At 40.5% G+C, this 27995-nt stretch overlaps 1 protein-coding gene across 2 annotated transcripts in view; it reads right to left on the bottom strand.

Moving 5' to 3' along the window:
* Positions 1-27995, bottom strand: part of glis1a (GLIS family zinc finger 1a) — a 59419-nt gene that overhangs the window by 18269 nt on the left and 13155 nt on the right. Inside the window, exons 2-3 of one of the 2 annotated variants that reach the window (XM_078173030.1) lie at positions 10876-12017; positions 4019-4180 (exon numbers count right to left, since the gene is read on the bottom strand). In XM_078173030.1, the coding sequence (XP_078029156.1) occupies positions 4019-4180; positions 10876-11778 (1065 nt within the window). In that variant the 5' untranslated portion in view covers positions 11779-12017. The remainder of the gene's footprint in view (positions 1-4018; positions 4181-10875; positions 12018-27995) is intronic. The other variant, XM_033650172.2, reaches the window with a different exon arrangement.

The raw sequence follows: 27995 nt of genomic DNA, 5'->3' as shown, positions 1-27995 counted from the left end.
ATTTCAGATATGCAATTACTCCAGCATAGATGGCATCAAGGCAATTACTCCTCCACACTGCCCCAAGTTTCATGCTGGTAAACGTTGGGCAATATCTTGCTCTTGTGAAACTCTTTCCGAACAATATTCCCTGGGAGGTGAAAAGGATAAAGTCTAAATTAAGTGTTAAACTGTATGCTTAGTGACTGCATGCATCGTGGTTACGTCAGCTGCTACAAATTAGGACATAAATTGACGAATATACATGTCAGTTTGCAATTACGTGTATCAAAATTATACAAACACTGAAATAAATAAACCGACAGGACGGCTTAAACAAAGCTTTCCTTTGTAAGGTTGCAAGTCAAGATGTTATGACTAAAATATAACTAACCAAAGTGACGAAGCCATCAAGGTTGAACAGGAATAAACGAAATTCAGTGTTTCACTTGTTGTTTTGAGTGGTCACTTATCATTTTACCATTGATTGGTCTTGTTGATTTCAAAGGGTTAATTGGATCTTTTGAAGTGGGGTTGTAAGGTACTTATCCACAGTCAGTGTATTACCTACAGTGGAAGTCAGTTGGCGCACCATCAGTTTGGAGAATCAGGCAGCAGGCCCGCTGTGGACGGGGTTACCGACAAAACATATTTTAGCCACCTATACAAAAGTCCCACCTAAAAAAATCATATCAGTTTATGTGTATGCTATATTTAGAATATTTTCAGTGCTTTACCTTAAAAACAGTGAAAAAACAGTAAAAACAGTGATTTAACATTGCTGAACACTGGAGCTGCTCATCTACTGTTGCTTCGAACAGTTAGTTTGTTTGTGCTGTTGTGTGACTTTGGCATAAAAAAGTGTTAGTTTGGATTCACCAAAGCCAGTAACTGCTTCCCTGTTGGAATGGGCTGTCTGACGGAAAGGTGGAGAGTTGAAAATACACTTAAACTGTTATTGATTTTTTTTTAGATAGGACTGTTTTAAAGGTGGCTAAATAAGTTTTGCTGCTGCACCCCATCCACAGCCGCTTAGCTTCTTTGTCAGCACTCCTGCTGCTTCTGCAAACTGAGGACATGCCGACAGACATCTACTGCAGTGGCTCCCAACTGGTCAAGCCACGGAATCCAGATTTGTTCAAGGTCCACATAGTTTAAAATATTCTGCGTCATACTTGCATTTGGCCACACCTTTGAGCTAGTTTGCTGTATCTGCCAGTTACCTGTCCGTTATTTACTCGCTCTACAGCAGGAAATGCCACTTTGAAATGAAAACTCTATGCCGGAAATTCACTGCACTTGAGAATAAATTGTGCTTTTTACAATCTTGACTTGTTTGTGAGTCACTTGCGATCCATTCAGAATGGACCCATGACCCACTTTTGTACCGCGACCCACCAGTTGGGAACTACTGATCTACTGTACATTGACTATGGATAAGTACCCCATACAAACGAACTTAAAAAAATCAGAACTGTCCTGTAATATTTGCTGTTTTATCTTTATCTAGAAAATCATTACAGTCTTAAAAACACAATAGAGCTAACAATTCATGCAGAAACAGGTGTGAGGCGGCTGTTTATGTTGATTTGATTTAGATTTTTCACATTATGTGAGCTGTATATTTCATTTGAGACACGTCTGCATAAGACTGACCTGATTTTGGAAACAAATCTGTCATAACACATTATTATTTATAACATTAGTAACACAATACAAGATATGCAGTCAAACTTAAATAACTTGTATAACACCAGTCTTTTCTTGGCTGGTTGTTACACTATATTCAGCAGTTATTTACATTCAGACAGTTCTGGGACACATCTGGGGCTTCGCGATGGCGCCAGATGAGTCTGATTCTTGATTTGTGACGCAACTGCGAAGCCGCTATTAGGCAGCATGAAACCACAAAAAGGAGAAAATAACTTTCTCCTCTTGTTGTAATAACACTGGAGTGCAACGCGCAGCTCCATCTCACCCATGTAATAAGAGATCTGATTTGCTGGATTACAGCTAAGTCCTCATCGCTTGTCAGCAGGAGTAAAAATAACTGTGGTTTATAGAATAAATCCACAGCAGGTATGTAGTTTCACAATCCTAAAGAATGTTCTGTACTGTATGCAGAAAGAGGTGGAAAGAGGGGAGAAGTGGCACTTTAACTTTAAGTAAACCTTTTACTACCAACAAATACTGTATCGTGAAGAAATCTGTGTATTTAAAGCCAGGAGAGTGACATTTTATTATCTACAGCCTGTTTCAGACATGGAATATGAAACGCTACTTCATCTATATGTTTACCTACTGTCATGTAGACAGATGACTTATATGTAAATGTTCATAATGGCTTAATGCAGAAATGTAATGTAATGGAAGATTCTTTACTTAAAAGAGCACTGCACCAATTTAGTACTCGATACAACAAATTGAGAGAAGATATCTCCCCCCCCCCCCCCCCCACACATACCATGTCAAAATCTGGCGCCTACATTACCCACAATGCAACACAACCGCCAACACTACATCATCAGAATAACTAATTACGTCTGTCAAATGAATGTATTGGAGTTGAAAGTACAGCATCTGCGTCTGAAATGTAGTGAAGCAGAAGTATATGCTATGTTGTATTCATGAGGCACTGGAATATTTGAAAAAATTAGTTTCTGACTGGAAAAATTCACGTGAATGCCCCCTCAAGTCAGAGTTGGCAAAAATTTTGGTATACAACTTGTTGACTTTGATGTCATATACACAGAAAGATAGTGGACGATAATGGATGGATTATTGAGAAATATTTTATTAATTCACATTCTGCATATTAATTCTTTGCTCCTGTGTAATTTGTAAGATGGTATAAGGTTATAAATTGTTAGTTGCTCTCCAGGTAAAGTGACCTACACTAGTTATAAAAGGTATTTATTTGCATAAACCCCGATCAAAAGTCAGGTGAAGCAATATTTTAGTGGTTTGAAGGAATGTACTGGTGCAGAAACAGCTATCAACGTGTTGTTTAAGCCCTTTTTTTGTAGTGTCCACATTGTTTTCATATTACAACTTAAAAGCTCATGAACAAACCAAAGTCTGAAGAATGACTTCCCAACTCAGGAAATAGGACCATACGAGGAGCACGCAAATGCAGCATTAGTGCCTTTCCACCACAGGAAACGAAATGACCTTCATGGAAAGAGACATAACACTGGTGCCATATTTGGCACCTGATGCTCCAATGGCAAATTTACAAGTTTGGATTTCAAGAAAGAAGAGTGTTTCTGTTTTCACTCAGGTTGCATCAGTGGTGGATTTCATAACTTGTCTTGCTTCAGAAGCCTTCATTTATGACCATCGCCCCCGCTTCCCTGAATCCCCTGATAAATTCTCCCACCAGTTTCATCATTTTAGATTATTAGATAGTGAATTCTGCTGCCTGTTTTTATACAGTTTGACAAACTGAATGACAAGATGTTGGGTTAGGACTCTAAATTTAATTCCTTAAATGTTCACCTATGTTAATCTCTTTGATGTTGACATTCACAGCGTGCAGTTGGCATGAATCTTAGAACAAAGTCTTTGCTGAAAGCTATATAGTTCTATATGAAAAAATAGCACCCTCAAATTTAGCTTAAACCTGCCTGACACGAGTAATGAAGCTGTTTGTTGCTGTAATTTTAAAATGTTGCTGTTTAAACTCCTTTCCTCTGCACCATGAAGGGGGAAAAACAGGAGGAAATTACTTAAAAACGGCCCATATGCAGTTTTGTATGGTTTGTTAAATTGTTTTTATTTTCTTTGTACATGAAAGATGTCAGTAAATGATATACTCATTACAGTGCTTAACCAGGTAGACATTTAATCTCTCTTCTTCATGTTTTACTGTGTGCTCCTGCAGTGTGTCTGAAAGGTAGCTTGTTTTTGAGGAGTTTCACTGAGACTAAGGATGTTGTGTGCAAGATGATAACTGATATAAAATGCTGTTAATTGGTTTCATACTACACATAAACTTGCGTGCTAGAATAAGGTGTTATAAGAGCTGTGTGTTACTGACCGTGTCCAGATGTGTGCGCTGGTGTTTGGCCCGGTCGCTGGAGTTGCTGAAGGCCTTGAGGCAGCCAGGATGCTGGCAGATGTAGGGTTTCTCTCCCGTGTGGCTCCTTAGGTGGATCTTCAGGTTCTCTAGACGTGAGAACGCCTTGGTGCAGCCCTCAAACTGGCAAGGGAAATAAAACAGTCTTACTGCTACATGACACATCAACCATTTGAAGAGAGTGATAGGAGTAGGACTTAAAGGCAGCTTTAAGGTCGGGGCTACAGTACTGTGTTGCCTGTCATGGTGCCCAGTAGATTTATGACCGCACAGCCTGATACCCACTGCAGGGTCTCATGAGAGGTCAAAACATCATTTAATACAAATGCTGGACCTCCGTAGGGATGCTTGCCAAACTTTTAGCACATTTTACTGTGCATTAATAAATACTGTGACGCACATTTTGCATATATTGATTGATATGCAAGGCGGTTTGAATTTGTTGGACATTTTATGTCTTTAAAATTCATATATACATATGTGGAAACATCCTAGTATTATCTCACTTCTAGTAACCAAAAGGAATTAAAGCATCAGAACTTTTATCTCCTATACAAATCATATAAAAATCCCTTCTGCACCTTTTAAAAGTATGTTGGCCCGTAACTAACAGATAATAAAATCACATTTTCGCATTACGGATGACTGATGCTGGAGTCTGATCCAACAGAAATAACTAGTAAAGAGGTAATAAATTCACACATTTTAGGTTACTCAATCATAAACTTCAGATTATGGCCTTTTCCCAAATAGCAAATTGGACTAAAACCACACACACACACAAACACACACACATCAGACTGTGGTAGGTTCTGGTAAAAGTGTTTTTTTTGGACTCGTGCCAGACAAGGAGCAAATATCGGAGTCAGCAGGCTACACACTGCAGCCCGTAAACTAAGGCTTTATAACTTTACAGGAACTGTGTCACATTCAATCTCACAGACTTAAAATGACCAGTGTTTTCATTTCTGGCATGTAAGTCAGAGTTTAAATGGAAATGTTTCTCAAGGTTTGATTTAAACCTCCTGGAGCACCAACAGGGAATTAAAGAACATTGAGGCGATCACAGGAGAGAATTTTTAACATTTTTTCCACCATTCAGAACTTTGTGAATTCACCCAATGTGGTAAAACCAGCACATTCTGGATGTTGTGAATGTGTTTTCAATGTTTTCATCTATTAAATAGATGAAAGTAAGTGTCATCTACTAACAAAGACAATAACAAAGAAACTAAATGAACACACATTGTGTTTGTTGGACAATAACATGACATTTAAATAAGATTAATGCTTCCTGTATTTTATAGTTTAAAATGATTTAATTCTGGTACAGATTTGTTTAGGAAAAGTTTTGGAAACATATCTTCAAATGAAATCCTGATCTGAAACTTAAACTAAAATACAAGAATAAAGTGTCTCTTCTCTTTTAAACTAATCCAGAGGAAAATATGGAAACTGTTTTTCTACCCAGTAATCATTCCAGGGTTTTATTAGGTCTCGCTAATGAGTCAGTAAATGTCAGTCACCTCATTTAGTTAAAAAGTCTTTGCGTATAAAAAACATCATGGTGATTAATTGATTCAAGGCTTGAAATCGCCTTGACGAACAACAGAAAACAAAAACAGAAATTAAAAGAATGAAAAACAGACAAAAATAATCAAACAGTCAAACTCATAAGAATACAAATGTACAGATATTAGCACGTATATACTATAGATCAAGACCCATCATGTGATGAGGACATAACATGTTAAACATTTTGCAGCTTTATGTGAACTGAGTTGTGGGGACAAACTTAAGCACATTAGTTTGAGTTGTTTGAAAGGCTGAAAGACGTAATGCCTCTTCAGTCCTGCTTGTCAATTTACCCCACGGCTTCTGTCATTTAATATTATACGACAAAAAAATCAAACAAATGTAACCCCACTCTTACTAATATGGCTCCTAAGTAAAAACAGATTTCTTAAGTCTTTGACAGAGTAGAAATATGAGCACAGCTTAATTTAGGCTCCGTTACAGTTGATGTACTTTATTTCCTCATCGTGTTCAGTGTGTAGATTTACAGTACAGTGTGTTTCTTTTACCAGAAGATTAATGTTTCCTCTATTTCTACACAAAAATGGGGAGCTGAAAACAAAGTCTAAAAGTTAAAGAAACTACACATCAACCTTAACTCTGTCTGAAATTTACAGTGATTAAAGTTTATCTTGCAACTTTAGATTTAGTTTATTTCTTAAAATCAGTTACTGTTATTTGTCATGCTTCCCATTAATCTAATTTAATATTTTCATTAGTTAATGCGTGTACGTAAAGAATAAAAGGCTGGTAATATTCTATCTTTTTGGCATTGTCAACTACATGTGTTAGTCCATCTCTCATTACTTTCTGATTTCCTGTCTGGGGCTCTCAGCTCAAAGAACATATATCAAATTACCATGACGTCATGCTAACAATTGTCACTCCCCGGTAGACAGCGGGCAATTGATTTCAATGGCGAAATGTGAAATCTGCAAATTTGTTCATTTCTACTGTCATTTTCATCACAGTTTTCAACTGTAACATTTAAAGATGTATTGTTAAACATGGTGGTCCGAACTATCTGACCTTTCTGCTGTGCTTATTTTATGTACTGCGTCTTTGATAAACGAAATAGCTTTGCAATGTATTGCAGTGGACGGGGGCTCCAGCAAAACACATTTAAGCCACCTAAAAAAAGATTACTATCAGTTCAAGTTCACACTATGTTTGGAATATTTTCACCACTTTACCTTACAAACTAACTGATCGAGGCAGCAATAGTCCAGCAACTCCCGTGTTCTGTGAAGTAAAATCATTGTATTTGTCAAAGGAGTCTGGTGGCTTTGACCTAACAGCTTCAGTTCCCTGATGAAAAGGGCTGTCTGACAGCTAGGCTAAGTGGTGCAAATATTCTAAATATAGCATTCACTTAAACTTAGGTGCCTAAAAAAACTAACCAATTGAGGCAGTGTTGTTGTGGGGTTTTCTACCCGGAAGTTATTGTAAACAAACATTGTGATTCAGTCTATTGGTTCCTACTTCAGACATGCATTTTAAAAAACTGTTTCATTAAAAAAAAAAAAAAAAAGGAGCCAGTAATTTACTGAAACACGTGGGCACTGTAGTTTTTAGAAAACATTACTGAAACAGGAGAAGATGGTGCATTTGTTGGGGACTATTTTCGGCTGCTGATTTACACACATTTGGTGCTTTAGTGACTATTTTTGGCAGCAAGTCATTCAAATGAAATGTCAAAAAATGTTATTTATAAGCAGCCTTTTGAATGACACATAGGAGATTGGCAGGATGACATTTGTCTACAGCTGCCATAACATTAACAAATCACCATTGAAAAATAAATCAGTTCTATGTGACAAAGCTCTGGTTAAGATCTGGTTAGGTTTAGGTACAAAAACAACTTGGCTAGATTTAAGGGAAGACCATGGTTTGGGTTAAAATGACTACTTTACTACGGTTACGGGAGCGTCCTCATCATGGTGACACTAATTGACACTGGGTTAAAGTTAGGAGACGATCGTGGTCGTGCTTTAAAAAACTCAACATGGACTGTCGGTGGGAAACGGGAAACAAACTGCAGTCTTTTGTGTAAAAGGCCAACATTTTGTTGACCCATCCAACCACCTCAACCTTCTTTGCTCTGTAATAATGTCACCTGACTTCTTCCTTTGCATCCATTATAATTATTACTACGGCTGCAAGAGGACTTTGTAACTTGAATGTAAACATATGTTGTTATGAGGACACTTCCTGAAACGACTGATGCTGTCGTTTTTCTTGGGAGGACAGCCGCAACAGTCTAAACTATACACAGACAATACTTGTTGGGTCACTGTTGGGTTTGGTCTTTTAATGGGATTTGTTGACAGTAAGGAAAAAAACAGAAAATCACCAGACTTATTCTTTAAATTAATGTCATGTCAGCACCATAAATTATGAGTGATGACTCTGCCACGGTGGATTTAAAATCGCTTTGGGAACTGGTGTTTACAGCCTGAGGAACACCTGTCTGATCTGAGTCTTGACGTTACGAGCTGGTAAATGAGGCTGAATTCATTAACACACACTGACTACATTCATATGAGGGATTCATTTTTCCATTGGTGCACCAGGAATGACTTAATTTACATGTTTTGGCCTGAGCGCTTTATAAAAATAAAATGACGTTATTCATGTAGTTCAAGTGTGACTGACATTTTTTGGGGGTTGATGTTGATTTAATTTTATTAATCTGTTTGCAGGTGACTCTCCACAGTAATATATTTACAAGCTAGCAACAGATTAGGTCATTTAAATGAACTAATTCACTAAAGTAGGAAGCGTGCCGCTGAGTGAAGATTTCTGAATGAATTATTAATCGGAGTCTCAGGTTGATGACAGCAGTGGAGTCGCTGGGGAGTTATGGAGAGAGTTACTCAGTCTCAGAGACAGGGATTTGGAGACAAACTGAAGGTCATCATGAGACAAATGTATTCAAGCAGCAAAATTTGTGTTTCAAAAAATGACTCATGACAGAGGAGATGCTGTCCTGGAGCTCAAAGGCCACCGTTGTGATGGTCGGTGCAGAAACCTCACAGTCTCTGTCTTTTCTTAAACCTAATGTAGTGTGTTTTTGTCTTTATCTTAAATGTGTGTCTAGATTTTTTCAAAATGCATTTGCTTCCTCTGTCTTATTCTGTCTTTTTCAGTTCATCCTTTAAACAGCCTGCACGTTTCACAAGACAAGTTGCTCAGACACATGAAAAGGCAGGAAATGCTCAGAGAGTTTTCTCTGTGGGAACACACAGTTGTCAGAAAAGTTATTTAGGGAATTTTTTTTTATCAGTTTTAAATGTTGCAGAGAGTAATGAAACAAAAAGTGGCAGCCACAGTGATCCGTTAGATGAGGAATTGAAGCAACTCCTCAGCGATGTAACCAACTTTACTGACCTTTTCATTTTTTTATTAATCTGCTGATTATCTTTCTTTTTTTTTTAATCAATTAACCTTTAAATGTTATGAAACTGTGAAAATGATGGATTCATAATTTATCAGAGCCCACAGTGACATATCTTCAATTTGCTTGTTTTGTCCAACCAACAATTAGACTGTCAACTTACAGTCAAATGTGACAAAATAAAGTAGTGCTGTACTTGACTCAGAATTATGACAGTTGAATAAGATTTGGCTGTTCAATACAAATATTTAACTATTTGTTCCTTTTTCTCCATAGAGAGAGAAATGTACTTGTGGTGTAAACAGCTAGGTGACTGCTGCTGTGCGGCTGAAGGACAATTAACAAAACGGGGCACTTCTGCATCCAGTGTGAACCCAGCGTGACCATACAAAGCCTCTCTGATGATTCAAATCTTTGACTTTCTGGGGGCAGCCCTGAAGAAAAGCAACAAATCCTCAAATCTGAAAAGCCAAAACTTGAAAATCCTTGGCATTGGCAATGATAACGATTGCTGTTGCTCATGACATGATGCAAAAGGCTAATTGTTAGCAGGTTTTTTTATTAAGACAATAAGAGTTTGCTGTTTACACCATTTTCTCTTTTGTTATATTTCTGACAAAGTAGCACAAAAAAGTATTCGCTGCCCGGTGAATTCTGGGACTTGTAGTATTAAACTGCACTTGCTGTTACCATTGTAACCAGAGGTTAAACCAAATCAACAAGAAACTGAAGGACTGAAACGTTATGTGCATGTTTCAGAGGACAACACTTTTCTCTGTTGAAACACACAGTAGCTTCTACAGGAAGGAATGATTGATCAGTTTAATACATAATTACTTAGTAACTATAAATTAATTGCATTTGTCAGAATAACCACAGGGCGATCAGCAGGTTTTTGGATACTCAGCGCAGCAGACACATCCTCCATTCATTCAATACTGCCACGTTTCTTCCTCTGGCATGCATGAGTAAGGGAAACCTGTCGTGGGGACAGGAAACCGTTTGATCATCTCTCTGTCTAACAGACTCTTGATCATCGGCTGCACAGTCTGAGAGAAGTCCAGACGTACTGTAAGCAGGTTAATGCCTCTCAAACCCTCTTAAACCTCTAAATGGCCCATTTGAACACAACTTAAAGTTGGAAAGTATGAGATTTGTTTTGACTGACTGAAAAAGGTTGCAACAGTGGTGGTGGTGGAGCTGAGTTGATGAGGTTGCCAGTTTGATTCCTGCATATTTTGGGTAAATCACGGATGAAGTCAATAAAAAGCCCTCCCTAAACTTGGCTGACAGTGTGCACCCCAGTATATAATTAATTTCTTCTTTTTTTACAGTGTTTGTCACGGCCATTTATACAAATAGATTATAGCTTGTGCATTTCGCTGAATACCTTAAAGTTTCTGTGTGTACCTTTTTACATTTTTACATCATTTGTGGGAAAATCCAAAGGATGTGAAGACAATTTGCCTCTCTTCATCTCTGAACAGTGCCAACAGTGTGCAACACTAGCTATCCTTAGCTTAGAAACCAAGCCTGCCTATGTTAACAAACAACCTGCACCCACACATGCTGTGTTTTTGTTATATATATCTTGCGGCGGCAGCCCAGAGACTGACCTTCAGTTAATGCCCTGCAGCAAGTTGAATTCAGCCAGTACAAGACCAACGCAGTGGATCCCAGACTGCCTCAACTCCCTGCCAATTTAGCAGACTTTCTGTTGCTGCCGTTACGCAGTTTAGATGCCGTGGCCAGTGTAAAAAAAATAACACCTGTTTTTTTCCTCTGGTTCTGTAGTAATCAAAAATCTGTTTATTATGATCAGCCAGTCAAAAGCAAACAGACTCACCATGCATTTATTGGGTTTTTCCCCAGAGTGGACCCTCATGTGAATGAGCAGCTTGTAGCGAGCGTTGAAGGGTTTGTGACGTCGCACGCAGCCGGCCCAGAAACAGGAAAACTCTTCCCCTTTGCGCTGGTCGATGTGCACCTTCTCGATGTGCCTCACCAGCTCCTCCTGGCTGCTGTAAGTGGCACTACAGTCAATCCAGTGACAGGGCTGGTCCAGTTGGTCCACTGTGGGGTCCTGGCCTACAGGTCCATTAAGCCTTGGGAAATGAAGCGGGGTGCTGGCCTGACCTTGGAGGGGCTGGCCAACATGGAACAGCTCCCCCTGCTGGTTGTTGATTTGAAACGTTTCCCTCTTACAGGGCGAAAAATCATCTGCAGGCTCTTGTTTTATTGAGTGATACTCTTCCTGAACCTTTCCTTGTAGATTAGGAGTCTTGTTGCTATCAGGTGCATCAGAAGGAGGCAAGGAAGAAGCAAAAAATAAAGTTGAGGAGGAGGAGGAGGAGGAAAGAGAGGATGGTGGAGAGCCAAACGGAGACGATGTGGCACAGCTGGTGAGCATATACGATAAAGGGAGGGAGGGTTGGGGGTAACAACTGAACCTCTGGGTGTTGTTTTTGGGATCTGTGTGTGCAGTGGTGGCAAAGTCCTCCATAGTCTTTTCTATGTGGGATCCAGCTGTCTTACAGCTGAGCAGAGAAGTGAGGTCCCGGCCCAGTGAGGACAGGGACAAGGATGTCCTTGGAAGACAGCACACGCCCAGGCCACCTGAATGTATGGAGGACTGACAAAAGCCACCAGAAGACAGCGGTGCTTGAAGGTCCTCAGCATCCTCAAACACACTTCCAAAACCAGGAAGAGTTAGCTGGACGTCTGGAGGCCCAAGATCAGGGGGCCACATCCTGGCCCCCTGCTCACTGGCTTCCACCAAGTGATCCCTTTAGGAAAAATCGCTGATACTGATTCTCTTGGAGCAACTTTAGGTATCCATTGGAGATAAAACCATCTACAACATCTTTCAGTTCTTAAATGTAATCAGATTAGGTTTATTTTCAGTGGTTGGCATCTTCTCATTCAGCATGTGTAATCTTCTGTCATTTGTTCCAAACTGCTGCGTGGTCAGTCATCTCTCGTGCTGCACTGTGGGAGACAGAAACCAAACCCAGATGAGTCATCTTAAAAGGCAAACAATACGAATACAAAACACTTTGTGAAACATATCACATAACAGCTTTGAGAACCAGCGGGTGAAGAAGTAACTAGATCCTTTACTTACGTAAATGAACAGATACAAAAATTTAAAACCAGTAAGTCCTGCAATTAAAATCCTACTTCAGTAAACATACAGAAGTATTTTCAGTATAATGAACTTAAAGTATCTAAAGTAAAAGTAAACATGGGTCTATGCCTCTGCAAACCAGACAAGTTGCAGTTACAGTCTACACCCATATCTATGAAAACATGGATGCATCAGACAATCTTCCCCTCTGGCAGCACAGAAGATCTACACAATCAGCACAGTTTCAAGGTGGACACCCAAGATGAGTGTCACCAATTCAGTGTCTGACCAAATATTCCCCTTCTATGATGTTAATTAATAGCCAGAAAAGTTTTTTTTGCAGAACAATATAAAGTGAAATTAACCTTTGACCTATTTGATAGAAACACTTCATCACTTAATCTTGTTAGACATTTGTGTGAAACTTAGTTAGTAACTAGCATATGAATTCTTAAATTAATGGCCAAAACATGTTTTGTGAGGTCACAGTTACCTTGATTTTTGACCTTTGACCACCAAATTCTAATCAGTCGAGTCCAGGTGGATGTTTTGCCAAATTTGAGGAAATTCCCTCAAGGCCTTCACAAAAATGCAACGGACAAGGTCAAAGTGACCTTGACCTTTGACCAATAAAATCTAATCAGTTCTTTCTTGACTCAAAGTGGAAGCTTGTGCTAATTTCTTTTAAAATTCCCTCAGTGTTCTTATCACATTTACATGAATTAGACAGACAAGTCCAAGTGGACATTTGTGCCAAATTTGAAGAAATTCCCTCAAGATGCTCTTGAGATATTTCACAAAAATGGGGTCGACAACCGGAAAACATAATGCTATTGCTGGCATGGAGGCTTACAAATGGCTCCTGTGGCTGTTGTAGCTGGTCAAGGTGGAGCTAGTTTTCACCTCTGTACATAAAGTTAGGTGGTTCAGTCCAGTGGTTTCCAACCTAGGGGTACTTGAACCTAAGCTATATTTTCTAGTGTGTAGGATGCAGTGGCATCTAGTGGTGAGGTTGCAGACTGCAACCAACTGAAACCTCTCCTGTGTGCCAAGCTTGCATGTGTAAAACTACAGTGGCCAATGCAAAATTGCAAATGCCCCTACCTCGAGCCAGTGTTTGATTGGTCTGTTCTGGACTTTTGTAGAAAACAAATTGTGGACTCTGTGGAAGAGGACCATGTGTAGATATAAATGGCTCATTCTAAGGTAACCAAAACACAACAATTCTTATTTTCAGGTGATTATACACTAATGAAACATAGTTATGAATATTGTGTATCATTTCTGCCAATAGATGCCCCTAAATCCTACAAACCGGACCTTTAATAAATAATCTAAATACCTCTCACACCCCTTCCTCTGGAGCCACAGAAGGGTTTATACAACTTTTTTTCACAATCCAGTAGTACTTCCACAACAGCTGTAAATAGTTTGGTGTGTAAAATCCCCCTTTAAGCACGGTACATAATATATTCCACCACTTAAATGAACTAATATCAGTTAACTCACGCAGGATTTGCTCATTGTAATGCTGCAAAGCTATGACTCAGTTGCTGCGACAACTTGTCATGCCATTTGAAAGGGCTGAAACATAAAACCCAAAATGTGTCACACTCTGAAAGTTACTCCCTCATGTCCAGCCAGCGGCAACTGTGTTCAATCATTGACAACAAATGGACCAAGGTGACCAGCAGAGAATGTCCCAGATGAAGTGAAACCAAAACAAACAGTGTGTCCGACCTTCATGTCAGCAGGCTTCAATCAAACAGCTCTGAGTGCGACGCTACAGCGAGTGTATATTTGGTTTCCTTTGAGCTGCTGTAACAGTCGGGGTTGATTCATTTCTGCAGGCATTAAGGCCACCCTTGCAGCAAACAGCCAGGCGTTGTGTGGCAGCCGATTGCCTGGAACCTGGTCCAGATGCTTGTTAACAGAGGACGAGTAATGGACCACATCTCTCTGCTAGCTAGTGCTGCAGGACAGGGAGGCTGGAAAATCATGGGTCAAACAGAAGTTCCTCCACCCCTGTCACATATACAGTAGCTCTTCTGTGCAATAGTCCTTGAGTGTTTATTAGAAAAGACTTCAGTTCCACTGTTTTCTGCCATCTGCCAGATATTGATGATCTAATTTACAACAGGATCCCTGCCACGTGTAATTAGTCATCGGAAAGATTCAATGGGATGGTTATTTTACGAGCCAGAAACCGACACAGCTAAGATGATGAGTAAGTTCACTTCTGTAGTTAAATTAGCTGACGAAGGAGTCACTAAGTGTAGGTTCATGCCCATAGTTTCCTGGTATAGTCTGGTTTACAGTTTTATGATTCTTCCCGTAAATCGCTGGAGTTCCCCCCCCCCCAACCAGAGTCATGTAGCAGAGCAGTCATGGGAACTGTGGTTGAATCTTAATTAGAGACAATGCGATGTGTCTGTGTGTCAACAAGTTGAACAGGATAAATGATTCTTGTGTAGCAGAAGTGGTTTGGTGTGTTTGAAACATGATAATTGTAACCTAGTACCTGTTGGCTAGGAGAGCTAAAACCAATATTAGAGTTTTGAGGGCAAACTGGGATTTCAGATACAAACAAAACATCAAGATGATAGTCTCACAGCGAAGAACACATCTGATAACTAATCTGTAACTGGCTCTTTTAGCATCAAACCACGACTCATGTAAACATCCACTCTGTCATACATCCAACAAAGTGAAAACCAGCAGCAGATATAGCAAAAAGGGGATTTTATTTTAGCAGTGTCTGATCACAAACCACTTTGGTGCTAATCCAGAAAGAAGAGTCAGACAGTAAAACTAAGAAAAGTGTCCCACAAAGCCTCAACTGAGCCAGCAAACTTTATAAAATAGCAGGCTCATCTCATGTGGTGTCTTTAAAAGACTCACTCGCTGAGGTTAGCTAAACACAGCTGTGGCATTTCAGGACAAGCAAATGTGTACTTGTCTCAACAATAAGCACTTTGGTTCTTGAATTACAAACTTTTTTGTGCTTTTTGGTTCAAGAGAAACATGGGAAAAAGATCCTTATTGGAGAGGGAAGATGTGAACACACAGGGTAAACAAAATCCAGTTTCCTAATCCTATTCTTCCACAATAATCCTTGACAGTGTTACAGAGGTGTCAGAGTGGACAGGCACTGACACAGACACATGCATTATCATCGAATCCTGCAGCTGAACTTGCATCAATACTGGCAAATATGTCTGTCATCTAGTTTTATGCACAGACACCGTATCTCATTGTCTGTGCAAAGAAGTGGAGTTGATAGTTCACCAGATGCATAAACTCTAATCCACTGGGAAAACCAGCAAGTTTTATTTATTCATTTATTTTTTAGATTCATTGTTTTTGAATTCATGACTAAGACCTTCCCAACACAATTGGACACCTGTGTTTATCATGCGTCTCGAGCTGACCACGTGTGTTCAGGTATTGTTAATGCCTACATCACATCCGCTAGAAGGTCAAAGGGCCCATCAGTCACATTAATGATTAGGTCGGTTCAGCTGGAGATATCGCAGAATCGTCAGCAGAATCCAACACTTCTTCCATAGGGCAAAATCATAGATGGTCAGGCAACAATTTGTCCAGCTCATCGTAAACTGGCCAAATTTTACAGCAATGGCACACTGTCAGCAAAACAACCACGTGTCCTCCACTGTATTTTCCTATTACATCCTTGTGGGGGACACAATGTGTCTTGGTGGTCTTGTGATCCCATTGCCGTATTTTAAACAGGGTGTTAACAGGGTCTATGACAAAATGTTTATACGCCTGAGAACTTACATACAGTGGTGGAAAATTAATGTCAGTCTGACCACAGAGCAGCTGGCCATTTCTGCTACTCCCTGCTTTTAAAGCTGTACCAATTTATATTTCTATGTTACCAATGGATCATATTACTTTGTGAAGGTGTTACTCATGGTGACCCAGCAGCAACCTCTGGGGCTGTGCCAATGTGAAGGTGCAGTTCCTTGAATGGCCACTTGAGGCTGGCTCCAAAACAGAGAAATCCCAATAGACCCCCATGTTAAAAAACTTTACAGCTTAATTAAACCTGTTTACCACCTGGTACAGGAAACGATTCTAGTCTCTATAGCTTATTTCCCCGTTCATAACAACTGTACAGGGGATGAACTTTTATATAACTCAGCTGTTGACATTTTATCGAGGCCTAAAGTTACACATTTTTAAGGATGGGGCCGCTTGAGTGACAGGCTGTCTGCAAGGCGTTGATACAAACTATGAGTCAGATCCAAGGCTCGCTCCATCCAAATATGGTCACTTCTGGCTCCAAAAAACCAAGATGGCGACCGATGAAATGCCGAACTAGAGGCTTCAAAACTGGAGCCCACAAACCAATGGGTAATGTCACGGTAGCTACGTCCATTATTTTATCAATCATATGGTGGTGACTAATGGTAATAGGTGATAACATGTCAGTGTTGTAAACAGCTTGTTCTGCTGCCCCCAAGTGGCCAAAAACTTTCAGAAATAAAACATATTAAAGCTCCTTTTCAAATGTTTTAATTATTCTAAAAGGGAGTTAAGCAACATTAATCATGTGTTTTGTATTTTAAATCTAGGAGGGGGCATTGCAAATTAGCTTGGACTATGAATGCTGAGGTATCTGGCATTAGTCCATGTCATATGCTTGTTCCTATACACAAAAAATAAAAAAAATAAAAACATCATTAAAGAAATATACCTGTGACATTTTTTTTCCGCAAAGATTAAATTATCTAGTAGGTAGTGGTATAAACTCAGTCTCTACTGCATGCACAATATGTTATCAGATATGTCTTTATGAGCATGAGTGCATGTACGGTTTGGTCATTTCTTTTGAGCAGGGTGTTGCTATCATATCACTGCCACATGTGTTTCCAGGTACCGATTTGCAATCCTGACATTGCTTTTTATTACATTTTTATATAAATCATATAAGATTTTATGGGTTTGAGAGGGAAAATAAGTGTTGTAAATCTAAGTTCCTGGACTTAAAGAAATGGGTTTGTGGGTAGAAATACCCACAGGTGCAGTATATTTCAGGTTAAGACAATATGTTTGCAAGAGAACAAAATCTCATAAATGACGCTGGCTGGCCATTAAAGAAAACACGTGAATTACGTAACTAGTTTCACAGCTGTCGCCTGTGTTTTTATAAATGACACCAGAGACTGGTATCCCAGTTACAGAGAAAGTTGGCTGGAGGGTGAGAGTTTACACTTCTCTAAATAATTTGTGCCTCAGGGCCTCCATTTTCAAAATAGGTTAATCCTGTGAAACCACTTTTGTGGGCTATGAGTGTGCTTATAAATCATAATTTACTCTACTTTCTGGCCATTAACCTTTATTTATCCAGAGGAAATTGAATGAGCACAGCCGCCTGCTTTACATTCTTACACTCACACACATTAACACTTTGGAAACTAACAGAAAGACTACAGAGTTGGTATTCTAAACACAAAGTAGCTGGAGATTAAAAGGGAGAGTAATTTTTAAAAACAGAGCAGTGTAACTTATTCATTTTCTGCAGACACAATTTAAAACAGGGAAAATAAAAAAGTACCCTTGTAGATACAACACCATTCTCAAAGTTGCTTCTCTTGTAACCTCTTGAAAAAAGCTCTAAATATCCTCAAATATCAGGCAATAAATGTAAATACTTTATTAGTTCCCTGAGAACAATTCATTTTCATTCTACAAAAAAATATATAATAGCCATTTCTTTGACTCTCAGTATTGGCCTCAAAAGTCTATTGTAATTTTTTCCAAAGACATAAACCTCACCTCCCAACCTCACTTAATTTTTCATGACGTCTAGGTTTTGTTTTCACCTATTTTATACAGTATGTGTTTTTTAGAGAGACTCTACTTATTGTCACTTTGGACTAAACATTGTAATGTAATGTTAAAATATAATAATCTACATTGATCATACTGACAGGCAACTTTGGTTTGACAAATTTGCGATTTGAATCCCATTTCCTGCATTTCTACATACATTTAAGGACTAAGGTAGCCAAAGTAAAGTCCAGGAAAATAATTAGGCTTGTCATCCTACTAAATTCTTCCAGAAAAGTACTAGTATGCTTAATACGATAGTCCTCTGTGGCATTTTTTTGGAGCGTATTAGAGCAAAATCAGCCGGTCAATTCACATTCTCAGCCAGGATTTGACAGTTGGCCAAACACTAGTGTGTTGCACAAGATTTTTGTGGTTGAAAAAATAATACGATTTTTAAAGTGGGGGAGACACAAACAGGATTTTGAAAAGTGGGCGGGGAACATTTCCCCCTTGTCCCCAGGGGAAATTACACCTAAGGTCATAGTGACTATGTTGTACCTGTAACTGTGTTGTAGACAGTATTCATCACCTAATTAATTTCAGGCCCTAAAAAACAATGCTTTTCTCCATCTGCTCATGAAACAGTACCCCACATCAAATGGCTCTAATAGTTCTAGCTCTGCTGCTGATGTTCTCACTCATCCACAGAAACAGTTTTTCTATTGCAAATGGTAGGAAGTCACTGCACATTTTGATCACCACTCAGTTTAGTTCACCTTATCCACATCAGAGGAGACAGAGGCAAATACATACATTTTACTTACATAAGACGACTCAAAAGGAAAGTTTCACAGTCAAGGAAGTAATGCAAAAATGTGAAAAAAAAGTTGTCTCCTGAGATCAAACACATTGCTAAGTTGGAAGCACAATCTTGCCTGCTGTGGGATGAACAGCTGGATTTTTTGCTCAAACAAGGGGGGTCAACTTAGGTCTGACTATTATAGGATATCCAGAGGAGATTGAGCTTCCCATAACAGGCTGTACTTTGTATGCAAAATGTTCTGTTTTTGTTGCGTCTTCGATCACTATAAAAATTTCACAGCAATACAAGCTGCCAGACAGCTTTTAGCTGAGAAACCAAGAGGATCATAAGGTGGAGCCCCCTGAAACATTTATTTATACTGAGGGAAGAGGCCCAACCTGATGCCGCTGACCTGACACTGAAAGCTGCAGAGCTGCACAAAGACACAGACTGTTGATTAGAGGTGAATGATGCCCCTCCAACCCCCCTCAAAAAAAGTGAACTGAGCACAAATTAATTATTCTGAGAACTGACTCAAGAATTTAGTCTTTCAAAGCTATTGTCAGTGTTGTCAGGTGCAGTATATCAAGATGTGACACATTATAAAAACATTGTAAAATAACACACAAAGTTTCTACAATGTACAACAGGCAAAATGTAACATTTTCTACATTTTTTTCATTTGTTGATAAAATAGGGTTTAATACCCCAAAGGACATTTCATTAAAATAACATCAGAGATCTTCCTCTCGTTTCAGCAAATGGCCAAAAAAAATGTTTATGTTCAAGTGACACAGGTCCTCTAGTTGCCAAGGAATTATGACTCTTTCCTATTGGGAGCAAATCAGGAAATAATGTGACATTGTTGTAGAATAACTGAGTCCGTAGAAAAAGGAGGTCGAGCTGGTTAATGTCGGACATTGACACAAGAGTCAACTGTACCATTCTTGTTTCCTACCAACACTAAACATTGGTTTCTTTTAACCATGGCCACAGTCCTTCCAAACCTCAACCAAGTTGATTTTGTGCCTAAACCAAACCTTAACTGTGTTGTCACATCCTAAAACACATTTGTTCTTTAAAATGCCAATACGGTCATCAGATCAGAAAATGCTTCCATGTGTCGCTCTGAATGGCAGCTATGAATGATTATCACTTAAAGGAATCCTTCAGTCCTAAAATGACCATTTGTATATCATTCACTCACACCGTGTTACGATACATTTGTGAAGAAAACTTTTCTCGAACAAAGAATCCAAAAACGAAAATTCTTGATGAATTTAAGTAAAGAGGGGCCGCATTTAACAACAGCAAAACTATACCAAAACATCCATTTACAAACTCTCACACAACCTGTGCAGTACAATCAGAGTATTACATATCCAACTGTATGCTCAGTACTTCCCAAAGGCAGTTATGTTGACTGAAACCTTACTATTTATAACTTGGCCACTACCTCTGATGTCACTAGAGCTTATCTGACGCATAAGCAAACTATACGGCTGCTTAGAGCCCCCTGGGCCGGCACAGGGTCCCCAAGAGCACTTGAAATGTCCCACAAACAGAGCCAAGCCACTCATGACTAAAGTTGCGCATTCTCCGCAATTTACGCAAGGTGCCCGCATCCTCCTCATGTCAAAGTGGGTGTCAATATTTAAAACTTCCAGGAGAGGATGACACGGAGCTATCCTTCTGGTCACAAAAAGAGATTAAAAAAAAAAAAAACTATGAGAGAAAATTGTGAGAACATCAGGTAAACTGCATTCTCTCATCTCCAAGACTGATATCAGCAAATTACAGTTAGGTTAAGTTGTCTTGCTAGATTGCAGCATATCCTTCTCTGTAGTCTGTCTGACTGTCTTGCTAATGGAGGAGGGCAGTGAATTTCTCCTGTCTGTAGATATCTTGTTTGCCAGTCACTTCCAGGGCTGTGTTCTGGGCCTGACAAAAGTGAATGTGAAATACAACTATTCATTACATTTGATAAACACCAACAGGCAACTGTGTTCATAAACTGCAGCTCGGAAAAGATAACCGCAACGTGCGTTGATATGCGTTCATATGCGCATGCATGAAATTAAACTTGTGCTTTGCAGTAGCAACCTAAGTGACCAGTCCAGACTACTATGAGGATGATGGCACTCATCACAGGCACATTTTATTTTAAGACATGACAATGATCTATTCTCTCAGTCAAGGTTTAGTAACAACTCTAGACTAATGCAGGAAGGAAAGTAATAGATTGATACCAACTACTGATTAAATATTGTAAATATACTGTTGATTAGCTGCATGCTGGGCAATATGAATGTTCACCTCTGTTAATAAGCTAATAACCGTCAAGAATTCAGTCAAGCCATAGCATAAATAATTTTATATATGAAAATGTAACAAAGGAAATCTGGAGGAATAGTATTGTTATCTATAATATGCAGGTGCTATGCTTCAGTTTGTCAGTGGAGGAGCTGTTGGATGAGCTGCCAGTACAATCACAGATTCAGTAAATCTACATCCAGCCTCAGCCCGTACTAACACAGGCCCAGTGCAGCTGTCTTCAACAAATACTATCACTATTAAAATGTTTAGGCTTATGTTTTATCTGTTCCTAGATATTTTTCGCCCTTTTTTGGGGCAATTTTACATTAATATTTTATTGAAACATTGCTCCTTTTGTCCTTCTTTCTCATTTGACCACCATACCAGACCTTATACAATAGATTTTTGTAATAGATACATGTTCTTTACTATATGGTTGCCTTGTGCATGTCTTTTTTCATGTCTTATTTCTATCATATCCTTTATCAAACAGTGAGATTCAGCCATCTCAGATTAGAACACAATACTCAGATGTGCATCAAACTTTAACCAGATAAAACAATGGGCCCTGAGAAGGAACATTCATGGGGTTAGGAGATAAAAGACAAATACTGTATTTACTGTAGCCTAATTAAAGATGGTGTTGCTGCTAGTAGGTCCCACTTAAAGGGATAGTGCACCCAAAAATGAAAATTCAGCCATTATCTACTCACCCATATGCCCATGGAGGCCCTGGTGAAGTTTTAGAGTCCTCACATCCCTTGCGGAGATCGGCGGGTGGAGTGGCTAGCACACCTAATGGCTGACGGCGCCCAGACTAACGTCCAAGAGCACAAAATTGAAGCCACAAAATATCTCCAACATGCTCATCCATAGTGATCCAAGTGTCCTGAAGCCGCGACATAAAAAGTTGTTTGGAAAAACGTCATATGAACTTTGTTTTTAGTCTCACTGTAGCCTGTAGCTCTGACTGCTTCTCTGTGCTCCACACTCACGTGTGTGCGCCTGCGCGAGACCAGTGAAAGCATGAGCTTTGCTTACCCGTGTTTACATCATGTGACACATGCAGGGGGGGACAGCAGTAACCACAGAGCTAAAAGATAATTTGCACTACGGTCTTTTAGCAAAGGACAGCCCAACATGTCTGAAGACTTTGAAACTGAGGAGGAACATTTCTTTGTTGAGCCGTATTTTTTTGAGCCCGAGTATACGGACGGAACTCAGGCTACTGGAGGAAGCAGCCGCCGCAGTTCATGAGCCTCAGCCAGCTGCAGAATACCAGAGTCGAGCACTGGAAACCTGGTGGTGTAGTTGTTTCAAATGCAAAGTAGTGCCAACGGATGAGGAAAGTCTTTGCTGCCCCAGACTGGGAATTGGCGATGCCTGCACTTGAGAATCTGGACATCAGTACTGACGAGACTGCTGCTCTTCAGAGACCGTGCATCACCGATCACTGTGAGCACGCAAACGTGAGCACGGAGCACAGAGAAGCAGTCAGAGCTACAGGCTACAGTGAGGCTAAAAACAAAGTTCAAATGACGTTTTTCCAAACAATTTTTTATGTAGCGGCTTCAGCACACTTGGATCACTACGGATGAGCATGTTGGAGATATTCTGTGGCTTCAATTTTGTGTTCTTGGACGTTAGCCTGGGGCGCCGTCAGCCATTAGGTGTGCTAGCCGCTCCACCCACCAATCTCCGCAAGGGATGTGAGGACTCTAAAATTTCACCAGGGCCTCCATCGGCATATGGGTGAGTAGATAATTGCTGAATTTTCATTTTTGGGTGCACTATCCCTTTAAGTTTTTATACGCTTATTTGTACATAATGATCCATCCATCCATCCATCCATCCATCTTCTAACCGCTTCATCCTCTTGAGGGTCGTGGGGGGGCTGGAGCCTATCCCAGCTGACATTGGGCGAGAAGCAGGGTACACCCTGGACAGGTCGCCAGACTAATCCAGGGCTGACACATAGAGACAGACAACCATTCACGCTCACATTCACACCTACGGACAATTTAGAGTTATCAATTAACCTAATCCCCAACCTGCATGTCTTTGGACTGTGGGAGGACATGGGGAGAGCATGCAAACTCCACACAGAAGGGCTCCCACACCTGGGATCGAACCGGGAACTGTACATAATATTAGCTTACACAAATATAAACAAGACTTACATTCATTGGTTTAGTGCCATGTGAAGTAGCAACACGTTACTGTAAGGAGGGCCCCCAAACCAAATCTGCTTAGGGCTCCCAAAAGTCTAGGGTCGGCCCTGGATATTACTCACCCACGCCTGTCTCTCTCTCTCTGGCCAAGGAACGAGCGTGGCGGTGGGATTTCAGTGAAACGCATGAGCAAGGTTCAAATGCACGTGCTTGTCCAGGCATACTTGTCCACGTAGAGATGTGGAAGGGTTTAAAATATCAACTACTACCAAACAGCCTTACTGAGCATTCAACTGTATCATTGAGACATGGATTATACTGTAACAGTTGTGTGAGTGTTTGTAAACAGATGTTTTTTATATAGTTCTGCCCATGTTAAATGCAGCCCCCCTTTACTTAAATTCATCAAGAATTTTCTCAGTTTTTGGATTGTAGTTTAGCAGAAACTAGAAAAACAAACTTCCTTCACAAATTCAAGGTAACAAAATGTGAGTAAATTATTTGAAAATGACCATTTTCCATGACCATTCACATACAGGGCTCTAGTTTCCCGGCGCGGCGCAGGGTGGTGCAGGGTGGCGAACCCTGCGCAGAGCTAGTTTCGAGCAGCGCAACCCGAGGCGCGCTCAGTTTGGTAGTTTGGCAAACTGAGATGGGTGTCACGGTGCAGCAGAGGGAGGTGTCGACAGATCCAGCTTGGCGCAGTGACAGTTTCGTGCCAAAAAGCTTCGCCGAAGGTGCGCTAAAAGATCATCAGCTGAAACCAGGTCTACTGCCAGTGCAGGCAGAGCACAGCCGGTGTAAGTGGAAGTTTGGCTGACCGGCGGACAGTGCGCACACATCACCAAAACCTCACAGGCAGGTTTCCAGAATGTCAGGCACATTAACGATGCAATAAATAGCCACAAAACCACTATTCAGTGCAACTATCTGCAATCAGCACATAAATGTATCTCTATATATCGACTGTCCCGTCACATCTGATGTCAGATCAAAGGGAATTGGCACTGTTTGGCACGTTTGGCACGCGTAATGGAAACCCAACCTGATTTGGTTAACACAGCTGCAAACTAATGAGTTCACATCCCTCTCAGCCAACCACAAACAGCCACAGCATCAGATAGGGAGTATATATTCAGCATCTGTCATCTTAGAAAAGTCAAAAGAAAAGAAATAGAGTGAGACTGCGAGAAATAAAGAGAGAGAGCGCGCACAAAAGAAACACAACATTGATTTACAATTGTGGTGACCTCCTCCCAGGCTACCTTTGCATCATTAGCCCGTGGAGGTCTGCTCGCAGTTCCGTATATTCGGACACTGCGAGCTTGGACCTCCCGGACCAAAACATCAGTTTCCTCCTGGGAGAAATCTGGCCGTCTGACGCTGCTGCTCTCTTCTGACATGGTAGTCTGAGTGGGCGGAAGTTCGCTGCATAGATCAGCCTCTCATTGGGCGGAACGAGCCACCCACTGAAGTCCCGCCCTACCACCTCCAGTTGTGTAGCAGTTTTCAACCGTTTTCAACACGTCCTTTACTAACTTTTGCGGTGTTTGATCTTGCGGGGATGTAGCCATTTTTCTGCCATGGTTCGCATCCTGTAGGCGATATTTTTGTGGGCGTGTTACACCAAAACCTGTTTCCCCTCAGCAATATTTTTGCAAGCACACCGTTGCTGTGGCACCGCCCAGAACGATTGTGATTGGTTAAAAGAAATACAAGTAGCCAGGGCGTTTTTTTCTCCAATCTCAAAGTGAGAGTCGGCCCAGCCAGACCTTTCTTTTCTTGAGAAAGGTCTGCTGAGCAAGACTACTGCCATGGTGAATTGAGTAAACTCGCCTTCGCGCGGCACATTTAGGGGTGAGGAGAGGGGCTCATTTGATTGGTGTGATGGGTGTAAAACCCACTCCACGCCCTCTCTCCTCCCTCTTTCCGACTTGCGCAGGTAGGAGGGATGGAGGTGGGAAAGAGGAGTAGCTGCGCCAGCACGCACGGTGTGCAAAACTTGCAAAATCCGCCTGGCCACACCCAGTTGGCGAAATGCAGGTGCACTGTGCCTCTGCCTCGCCCGGTCTGCGAAACTAGAGGCCATAGTGTGAATGACATGTCGGTGAAGATTCTCAGTCATCCAGGTCATGGTAATCATAAGTGCTATATCGTAGGCAACTGGACTTGCTTGAGTTTCTTGATGATGTTTCACCTCTCATCCAAGAGGCTTCTTCAGTTCTGATGAACTGGTGCGGAGTCGCAGGCTTTAAACTCCATGTGGGTGTGGACCCTCACAGAGTTGTTAAGATCACATGTGAGTCGTTGAGGATGTGAGTCTTTTATGTCATTATAGGGTTAGCCGTCGTCTGGGGAGGGATCCCAAGACTGCATTGTAGGTGGGTGATAAATGGTGTCGTAGGCCACCTCTTCCGTATAAGGAGGGCAGCAATGTTCATATCTTGGCCAGAGAAGACAGATGTTTAAAAGAGGTGCAAAAGAAGCCATCTACGTCAAACTAGAACGACCATCATTCAGTTGCTTACAATATAGCACTTATAAAAAAGGTCTACTGTGAACAAGAAGGCATTTACTTAATGTTAACCTCAAGTGCGTACAGGAAATCAAACACCTGTGGACAGTAAGGTCATGCCAATGTCCAGGTGTACCAGGAGTCTAATGATATTAACCCCACTGATGAGGGGCCTCATGGCTGCATGTTGCCACCTCTTTACTGAACATGACGGCACAGTGTGCCAGTCTGACTCCTGCAGCCAAGTCTACAGAAAAAGGTGCTGATGACCATTTTTCCAGAAATTCCAAGACATGCCAAGTAGAAATTTCCCGCACCCTCCAAATGAGTGATCAGGAGCTGTGGCAATACTGTGACGAAACTCAATGGTGATGCCAATGCCACTAAGTCATGTCTAAACTGTGAGGCTTTGCTTAAAGTCCAGGTGACAAAACCACTGATGATTGTGGAAACACAGCTTGAAAATGAAGTGAGGAATGTAAAACCACCACAAGACCCCAACAGAAGAGGTGATTACTCTTCCATCCCTGGTTATATCGATACTCCAGCTGGAAGAGGCAGACATGATGCAGAGGGGAAAGGCATAAAGGTACTTTTTTCAGGGTAATTCCCTCTGAACAATAACCCACAAATCAAGATCCAAAGTAAGGATATGGCGAATAACCTCAACATTTACCAGGAAAAAAATGACAATTTCATATTAAGACAATCCAACTCTTACCCAACTCAAACCCAAAATTAGAAGACAACAAACATTCACAAATAAAAACAAAAAACTGTCACATCCATAAATCAGTTTTGGTTCCCTGAAAAAAAAGAAATTATCCTGGATTATTCTAGATTTTGCCAAGCATCAAGGATAAGACAAGATCCAAATTCATACAGTATATATCATTAACAGGGCTGTTATGTGTGATATGTGTGTGGAAGAATATTCCTATGCGAGGGCAGGATGAGGCAGAGGTTGAACCCTATACAGTGTGAGAGACAATTCACCCTCTCGTGGGATACAAATCCTCCTTACTGGTGGAAAGGATCAGCAAACTTTCTGTTGCTGCCATCACACAGAACAGTCAGTTCAACATCTGCCCAGTTAGCACTAGTTAACGCAGCAGCAGCAGCTAACTTCCAACACCGAAACGCCTCGACTCTCTCATTTAACCCGTTAGGTAACATTAGCCATGTGATGCTAATGGTTAGCCTTGTAATTTGTGGTGCTAAGCGAAGGATTATGCTAATAGCAGGTCTACAGTTACAATTCTACAATTTTACCAATTTTAAACATTTAACCACCCCCCAACCTAATGGTTAATGATCAGTTATTGAGGTCACAAAACGCATTCTGAACTAGCGTCCCTTATCAATATCACATCGTTTGTCCCATTGCAGCATTCAGCTGCTTAACAAGCTCTGATCATATGGTATGGAATTAGCACTTCTTGGACATATTGTCCTTTATCAATTTCCAAATTATGCCATTTATGATGTTTTACAACGTTGATGATGCTTATGTTTTTTGTTATGTTTTTTTTTTATATTTATTTGTGGTCGATTGTGCAAAGCAAATTCCTACTAGGGCAATAAAGGTTTCATTCAAACCTAGAAAGATCACCTTTGAGGCCTATGAGCACTCTTCTTAGTGCTGCACCCTCTGCTTCTCTGCAAATTCACACAGCAAACATCCTGTTACTTGTTATTTAACATTTAGAGACTGACTTGTGTTTTACCGTGCATGAAAGTGAAATGAAAAAATGAAAATGAAATGCAGAAAACAGTCATAATACCCAATTTCTTACACTAAGTGCTGATGAAAATGTAATCAGGAGAAAAGGTATGTTAGTGATTAATTTGTCTCATAAATCATGTAACATTTCTCTAACCTAGATGATAGTACATCAGCCACAAAAAAGTATTGGTATCGGTACTGATATTGATCTAAACCAGATTTTGTGGTATCACCCACCCCAATAACAATGTCCTGGAAGCATGCATGCGGCCTGTAATTGTTTTAACTCGGCTTAAGCTCAAGTTATAGACATGATCAGTGTGGCCACACTGTGCAGCAAGACTCTGTAAAACTCTCACACCATCTGCACTGGTAAAACATCACCTCAGTTATTATGATAAATGTGATCATTTGTATCACTGATGTGTGAACACTCCCTATTCCATAATACTGCAGGCTACTTCATTGTTCAGTTGTAGCCAGAAAAATTCTTTGGCACCTTCCAGA

This window comes from Epinephelus lanceolatus, chromosome 12 (genome assembly GCF_041903045.1).
Source record: "Epinephelus lanceolatus isolate andai-2023 chromosome 12, ASM4190304v1, whole genome shotgun sequence".
Classification (NCBI taxonomy): Eukaryota; Metazoa; Chordata; class Actinopteri; order Perciformes; family Serranidae; genus Epinephelus; species Epinephelus lanceolatus.
This window is presented reverse-complemented; position numbering and strand designations above follow the sequence as displayed.